The sequence below is a fragment of the Apis dorsata genome, unplaced genomic scaffold, assembly GCF_000469605.1.
Source record: "Apis dorsata unplaced genomic scaffold, Apis dorsata 1.3 scaffold_200, whole genome shotgun sequence".
NCBI lineage: Eukaryota > Metazoa > Arthropoda > Insecta > Hymenoptera > Apidae > Apis > Apis dorsata.
The window spans coordinates 150,169-158,798 of NW_006263484.1; the positions used below are offsets into that span (position 1 = coordinate 150,169).

Sequence of the window (8,630 nt, forward strand, 5' to 3'; positions counted from 1 at the left end):
GTGATTGCAAAAGGGAGATATTGGAGAGATACTTGATCCCATCGTTATTATCCCCATCGAAAACGAAGCGACGTTAAAACGTTTCTTTTCTTTTTCTTTCCAGCCTCATCGACCTGCGTTCAAACCCCAATTGGATGGTTCCGCATTCCCGCCACGCTTCGACCTGCAGCCCGATGGTGAACTGTAAAAATCTCTATCTGCGACCAAATATTGTATTTTTGTTAGAAAACACATTATCGCAACAGCTTAACGAACGAAGGAATTAATCGCAATCGGCGAACTTTCATCGTGTCTCATCTCATTCGAATAACTCATCCCATTATCTTCATACCTACGCATACCTTGTTGTTCGCGTTGTTCGGTAGAATACGGAAAGAATTTCGTCGCGATGCCCACGCTTGGTCACCTTGCCAGTTTCGAGAAATAAAATAAAGAAAAAAGAAAGAAAAAAAACGGTGTATGAAAAATATTTTTGCTCGTTTTAAACTCGTTTTTAGCGTATATTTATTTATATACGATGTATATGCAAGCAAATACTATTATTAAAAAGATCGAAAAGAAAAAAAAATGGGTGGTGATATAAGTGGAGGAGGAGGAGAAATGACTTCACCACTCGCGCTGACGGTCGAGGGAAGAGAGAATGAAAGAAAAGAGTGAGAGTGGGAGAGCAAGAGAAAGAGAGAGAGGAAAGATACGAGCGGCCGAAATGCAACGCGATTGATCGAAAGTCGAAAAACGTTAACACGTTAATACGTGGCATACTGGCATACGCGCGTATCAAGCGGACGAATCGATAAATGGAAATACCCGTTAAAAAAAAAACGGAACGCGAGATTATTAGAAAAAAAAAAAGAAAAAAAAGATGATAAAAAAATTTAACGCTAGTCACGGATTTGAACGGCAGCGCGCAATTATTATTATTATTATACGTGTCATCGAAATGATAATCCTATCCTATAAACTTAATTGTAATTTATAAAGAGAGCCGAAGTATGTATTTATTAATAAATAAATAAGCAATAAATAAAATTAAGAACGAAAAGAAGCAAAATTCGTTTGATTTGTTTGATGATAAAAAAAAAAAAATCCGATTCTTACTTATTATATTATATACTTCTTAACTCGTGTTACATATTCATACGATACATTTTATTTCGAAATACTCTTCGTTCCTTCTATCTCAAATTCTTCTTCGGTTTCTTACGTGCCAATTGTTTAAATTGTCCTTTGACGAGTTCCCATTGAGTGAATTTTTCGACACTGATCCCGAATTCCTTGCAAGTTTGTTCAAAAGCGTTCACGCAAAGTGACAAGTAAGAATGATCGACCGTTGGTAAAAGGTGATGAAGACCGTGTAAACCGAAATTCGTCAATACCAAAAAATCGGAATCGTCGATCACCTTTCGTTCCCTCACAGCGTCCAATTCCAGCACACCCCAGTCGTAATCGTCTCTAAAAAAAAAAGAAGGAAAAACGATCTTTTGATTTTTTGAGACAGGATAAACATAAGATTGATTCAAAATCTTAAAAAAAAAAACTCGTTAAAACGATTCTTTTCTTTTTAAAGAAAATAATATTCGAATTCTCAAAATGCAAAATATTTCGATATAAACAAACCTGTATATGTCACCATCGTGAAAGATATCGGGATGATGATGAGCTGCGTTGAAACCGATTATGGAGAACATAAAACTAGCCGATAGTAAGATCAATAACCACAGTTTCACAGCCGTGAAGAAATTTGGTGCGAAGAATGACATTAAAACCGGTAGGAAAAAAGGTATTGCGTCTCTCAATTCGAACGTTTTATATTCGAAAAACACTGAATAATATCTGAAACGAATAAATACGATTATTTTTGATTTGTCATGATATGCTATATAATATACATATATACATAATATACATAATAAAATAAAAAAACCTTTTGATCGCTTGTTCGTAAAACATCAAAGCCCAAACGATAGGACTTATGAGTTGACTCACGAAAACCATCGGTAAAGATTTTTTCGGATCTGGTAACCAATGAATGAAAGGCTCGAACGCGTATATCTCAAAGTCCCAAAGAGTATTGGGATACATGTGATGACTCATCGCGTGCGTTATTCGCCAATCCTTCGATGACATCGTACTCAAGTCGAAATAATACATTCGAAAGTTATCCTTCATGTGAAGATAATTGTGGGCGCTTATAGTGGTCCACGTGAGAAAAATCCCTGAAAATATAAATCTTTATCGATTAACGGTGTTACTGAGCTTTTGTCGGAGTAAAAGTAAGTCGAAGAAATATTTTTACCAACCGGTAAACAGGATCATTAGATAAGATTGGGTGTACGCTGCCAAGATGCTAAATATTAAAGAAAAGACGAAAAGAAAATCTGCGATTAAATTCGTTTTCGTGGACGGCCGATGGAAATCCACGTCCTTCAAAGCTTCCAACGCTCGTCTTTTGAACGTAGAAAAGAAACCATTTGGCTCGAACGTTAACGGCAGTTTTCGTGGTGCGACAGCCTCCCTTATCAAATATTTTGGAAGAAGTTTTGCGGCTTTATCGGTCAAATGATGCGTCTGAAAAAAGCACGAATAATCTTTATAACAATCGAGTTCAATTTTCGATTAGATTTCGAATTATTCTCGAACGAATTCAGAAGATTGTCGTTTAAATCTCGATCTATTTGTTCTTTCTAAACGAATCATCGTTTACACGGAGCGACTAGAGAAACGATCAGAAAAATGGAGAAAATTTCTTTCATATCGATAATTCGATCCTTAATTCGATGATTAGTAACAAATAATATAATTATACCTGGAAAAGTTCGGTAATATCGGTACCCTTGGTAAGGCGGATCCATTCAGCGCCTCCTGGATGAAATTTTGCGAACCCTTCCAAATCGTATAAGTTATTTCCAATCCTCCATAAATCTTCCGCGCCATCTACTTGCCTTCTTCCTTCGAGATAAGCGTAGCCTGTTTTAACTTTAGCCTCCCTTCCGGGAAAATTTTCGAAACCTGGTATCGAGCTTTCACTTTTCCCCATGGTATCGTTTTTCTCACCTTTCTAAAAAAAAAACACGTGATTCTGAAATTATTTACTATTTATACAAAAAAAAATTTTATTTCATTCCACCAATGAAAATGGTATGCACACGTATAAAAAAGATTTAAAATTACTTACGTACAAATTATTATTTAACGAATTCATCTTTCGTCGACAAATAGTTTGGAAAGTAATGAGAAAATAAATTGTATTCGATTAAATTGAATTTATATGAACATGCTTTTGATCGAAAATTATGGAACAATAAAATTATGGAAATATTTGGAATAGTACTAGCGATAGTGCAGCGAAGATATATGTGCCAATATTGTTGTTATTTCAAATTATCTTCAATAAAAATGAACGTATCGTTAAAAAAACTTTAATTTTTTTCCATATCGGATAAAATAAACGTCAATTAATCCCGTAAATTAAAATTCTATTTAGTCGATTTCCAAATATATTTTGAATTTTTTTTCGATAAATCACACTTTTTCGTTTTCTTTATTTTTTTTATTATATTTTTATTATATTATATTTTTTTTATTATATGATTTACGTTACGTAGCGATCGTGTTATTTGAAAAATTGTTAATTCAAAATATTTACAATCTCTTACTAACATTATATTTTTTATAAAAAAAATATTTTATGCAATCTCTGAACAAAATTAATGGAAAAAACATAAATAAAATAATCGTTAATTCACGCATTGAATAATGTTTTAAAAAATGAATATTTAATTGTATTTAATTTTGTAATTTATAATAATATGTTATTGTTTTCATAAATTAAAATTCGTTATCATACCAAAATAGGATTAATTGTGCCTAGATGGAAATTGTTCCTCCTATGGAAATATCTAGAAGAAAAGATACTCGTAATTGATGTTGGTATATATATATTCCCAATGTTCGATATTGGAACAATCGATATTGAAATCTTCGATAACGATAGTTGTTAATAGAAATTTATTCGATCGCGTGAAAAATATAAATAGGTATGCAAAAATTATTTTCTACTAACATTGATTAAAACTGAAACTCGTATTCCATATCGTTTTACGTACTGCTTTTAATGAAACTTTGAAAAGTAAACTTCTTCTTTCTTATATATATATCTTATACATATATACGCATGTAAAACAAACATTTACTGGTCAGAATCTAAATGAACTAGCACTTTGACCTTAAAATATGATACCGAGATGATAAATTAATAACACGTTATTGTAAAACTGTTTTTCTTTATCGAGAAAAATTACATGCAAATTTTAAATTGATTTATTATTTTACCGAATTAAGTTTTTTTCCAATGTTTTTTATTGTTTTAAAATTTATATTATATAATTATCTCTTATCTTTTAGATATAAAATATTCCAAGGCAAATTTTTACACAAATAATTCTATAAGATAAGTATTAGATAATGAAACAAATATTTCTAATATGCGATAAAAAATTATTCGGTCTTTTAATATATCCCAGATTTTTGCCATTTTATTTATATTTAATCCACAGTTAATACAACACTGTGTTTTCATGTTTTTGATATAAATAATATAATATAATTTCCCAATCATTTTTTTCGTTTTGTACTTGTTTACGAAAGTAATCTTATCTAATAATCAATCGATAAAGTAAATATTTAATTGATCGATGTTTAGTGAAAAATCAGGATTATCGACATCGAAAAATACGACAATTTTTCTAGTAGTAAATAAAGTTAAAAAAAATAGAAAATTTTTTACAAAATTCATTTCTATCCAAATTAAATTGTATATAAATTGTAAAAATAAAGTATAAGTAAGTATAGTATGATTCAATTATCATGAATCGAAAAAAAGAACTAGATTCCAAAATATAAAATATAACTTGCGGATATTTATTAATTTTTCAAATCTTTGCCTATGCTATATGTATATTGAATTCTGTGTATACATGTGTCAGTGGTGTGATCATCTAGTTTCTATAAATACATCGAATAACAGTATGACGCAAAATGTGTGAATTAATATTAGTATTTGGAGTTACTTGTTAGTTATTCAAATAATAATACACATAGTTATATCATAATTTTGAAATATTTTGAATATCAATTATCATTATCAAATATTTTGAATATCGCTGTATATAAAAATAATCAATAAATGTCAATTGCATACTAAACAGTATTCGATGTGTAAAAAATTTTTAACAATATCTCAAAAATTAATAAATACTCGTTTTATTTATAATTAAAATTTTATATTGAGATCTTATTTCCTTAAAATTTCGATTCAATATAGATTACCATAAAGTTTTTCAATTGAAGTTTTTTAATTTATGTATATAGATCAAGTGCGATATTATTTCTTTTATACGAGAATAAATATCGAAAAAGAAAATTAAGATATGAATTGAAAAAGAATGAACAAATTAAAGATAGCTGTTATTGAGAAATAATGCAATTATAACATAAACAAAGAAAAAAATAATGGAAAAAAAACAATTCTAGGGAAAAATTATGAAATCATATTATTAGGGATAAAGAAGAGTAGAGATATGGGAAGAATTAACCATCAGTTCCATCTCTCGATCGATTATCAAAGACATAAACATAGGTAGAATAAGAATCGAGGATCAGCGCTATCTCTCGAATTCTTTTAGAAATCTTTTTGGAAGTTAAAAAAGCGCTAATTTCGTATTTTTTACTCTATCTTCTTTTATTATTTTTTCAATAAAATTCCTCGATATAATATTAGAATATATTAACTTATTTGTCTTCTTTGCTGATTAAAATTTTAAAGTCTCTTTGATTCAATTTTTACACAATGCAAGTATATGTACATGACATTTTTTATTAAAGTCCAATATATTATATACATATATTTATCTAAATCAGATATTACAATTATTTCAACATCTGAATCATGTTATATGTAACTAATAATCAGTCGTCTATTCGTTCAAGTTTCTTTTCACAATCGTCAAAAAATATATACTATTGAAAAAAAATTCAATAGTTTTTTTTTTGCAATCCGATATAATTTTATAAATCTTTTCAAGATTGGAAAGAAACTCGATTATGCGCGTCATTGACAAAAATAACATCTCGATTTTCAAACTTTTCTTATTCGCGTGAAAGCATATTCACAATGTTCGAGACATATTCTCGGCGTTTCAAGAAATTTAGAAATGCTTGAACCCGATACTTGGTTCGAAAATTTCAGGATTCTTTGGAATTTCGAAGAATCGAACAGTTTTGAGACTTTTTCGAAATTTTCGAATCACGAGACACACTATATTTTTTCACTAAGAAATTGTTACATTATTACTAAGATCTTGTTAATCCTTTCAACACGGCATTGTATTTCTTATACAAATGAATAATATTTTTTTATGATTATTACAATAAAATTTTAATAAAAATTTTCTATAAATTTTTTCTTTTTTTAGTCACGTATATCCCAATAATGTTTTATAGATTATTTTTATTCCTATTATTGGATGAAGTTACTCTTTTCCATTCCAATTATATTTTAGGAACAATAGAAGAATATATATTTGTACCAAACGATTTCAATCAATATATATATATAAATATATATATATATATATACACATAATATATATTCATCGCGTTGATATAAATTACTTTTGACAATAAATTACTTTTGCTTTATTTTCAATGCTATTTATGTTCATTAGGATAACTATTATATTTATATATTACTTTACCGACTGTACAAACTATTACGTATAATCTAATAAGATCATAAACAATAGAAATAGAATATTTACATTTTACGGAAAATTTCTCGTAAAATTAAACTTGGAAATAATCTTGAAAAATATATGGAATATAAATACATTCAGTCGTGATTGAAAGGATTTAAATTAAGTAAAACTTTTCAAATAGACGTTCTCGTGAGAAGAACAATTAAGGCAATTGCAAATACGAGAATCGATCGAGTTTCGTTCGTGCAACTAGAATTTTCAAACATTTCCGAAGGAACGGTAGTCGTCGGACTATTTTCCGATGGATTCGTGGAGCAAACAGTATCTCTTATAGCTTCTTTGACAGATCCCATAAGAATTCTAAAATTATAATCTTCGGGATCCAAACGTGCATACATGAAGGTAGGCAAACGATCCGAGAGTACCCAAATATTCCCATTTTGATCGATCTGAAATCAAGAAGAAATGTTATTAAAAATATATATATTAGGGAAGAAAATAAATAATAAAAGCGATAGATATTTGACATTATTAAAACTAATTATTAAAACTAACGATAGGGAGATTTTTTAGTAACTTTATTTGTGCCAATATACTAGATTAAAATTATCTCTGGTAAAAATTTAATACAGTTTTTACTTCATTCGTCATTTTTGCGATTTAAAGTATTTTTTAAATCTACTATTAACTCTTGGATAACGAGTTTTAAACGAGTTTTTGTAAACATGATTTATTATCGCGTGATGCAAACATTGCTCGATCGATCTAGGACTTTTTTTATCGGGATCCTGTTGATCAACTATATATATATATATACGATCAAGGTTTAAAGAGTGAACGAACATATTTTATTACCTTTAAATCGTTAGGAAAAACCATCGTGATGCCGTTTTGATAAATAAGACCTTGTTGCTGAAGCGTGAACGTGTTTCGAGGTTTCCAACACGCGATAGCGTTTAAATTGGTTAACGCGTAGAAAAGAACTCCGGTGTTCGAGTCCAAAAAGCTAACGCTACTCTGACCATTGTGTCCCCGAGACCCGAGAGTTCGAAATTCTTTGAAGTTGTCTGAAAGCCAAAAACGTGAAATGGATCACGATATACCGGATACGATATTAAAATAAATAGATTTACCTGGAGAATTGGCGCGTTCAGGATCTCTCAATATCTTGGTACTAACCGAATATTCCATGGTGCTGGAAAGTGGGTGGAAATACATCACGCTGTATCCATCGTTAGATGGCGCGATGCTCATACCGAACAAACCGTCGGTCCATTGGAACGAAATTCCCGACACGTTGAATTCCTCGCTCTTAAAAATTGAAAAAGAGAATAGAAGAATAGAAGAAGATAGGGAAACGAGATCGTAAAGATAAAAAGTGGAATAAAGATGATAAGAAACGATGCTAACTTGCGGATCGGGTTGAAAGAAGCGATGCTTGACGAGCCATGATTTTCTCGACTTCCACGAGTAGACCACCAGTCCGGGACCACCCAGATCGCCCAGATAAGCGAAGGTATCCTCGCAGGAGTAATCTTCGAGCGCGATATTCGCGAAAAGAGAATCGTGCGTTTTTTGATCCTCGGGAATAACGAATTTTCGTAATAATCGATCGTTTTTTAAATCGTAGACGAGCAACGCGGGCGGCGCCTCTTGTTCCGGATTTTGCAAAATATCTGTAAATCCTGTATCGAGCACCCACAATCTTTCACATCGATCCACTCGGATTCGAAACGGTGAAATGATCTCCGGCACGCTTCCACCTTCGTATTGATGCGCCTCGAAAGAAGGATAAGGTATCAAAGTAGGAGATTCCCGTGTATCTGAAAGGTATTCGTTATTTTTATCTCTCTCTCTCTCTCTCTCTCTCTCTCT

The 8,630-nt window shown here is 30.7% G+C and overlaps 2 protein-coding genes across 2 annotated transcripts in view; one reads left to right on the top strand and one right to left on the bottom strand.

Annotated features, from left to right (window-relative positions):
* Positions 1–874, top strand: part of LOC102678248 (myosin heavy chain, muscle) — a 35,078-nt gene extending 34,204 nt beyond the window's left edge. The window contains 1 exon segment of the mRNA XM_031510092.1: positions 104–874. Coding sequence (XP_031365952.1) covers positions 104–187 — 84 coding nt within the window. The 3' untranslated portion in view covers positions 188–874.
* A 217-nt stretch (positions 875–1,091) lies between these two features.
* Positions 1,092–8,630, bottom strand: part of LOC102679014 — a 14,164-nt gene continuing 6,625 nt past the window's right edge. Inside the window, exons 3-11 of the mRNA XM_006614940.2 lie at positions 8,166–8,578; positions 7,889–8,066; positions 7,611–7,822; positions 6,932–7,204; positions 2,807–3,058; positions 2,301–2,568; positions 1,925–2,216; positions 1,618–1,833; positions 1,092–1,452 (exon numbers count right to left, since the gene is read on the bottom strand). Of these exons, the coding sequence (XP_006615003.1) occupies positions 1,176–1,452; positions 1,618–1,833; positions 1,925–2,216; positions 2,301–2,568; positions 2,807–3,058; positions 6,932–7,204; positions 7,611–7,822; positions 7,889–8,066; positions 8,166–8,578 (2,381 nt within the window). The 3' untranslated portion in view covers positions 1,092–1,175. The remainder of the gene's footprint in view (positions 1,453–1,617; positions 1,834–1,924; positions 2,217–2,300; positions 2,569–2,806; positions 3,059–6,931; positions 7,205–7,610; positions 7,823–7,888; positions 8,067–8,165; positions 8,579–8,630) is intronic.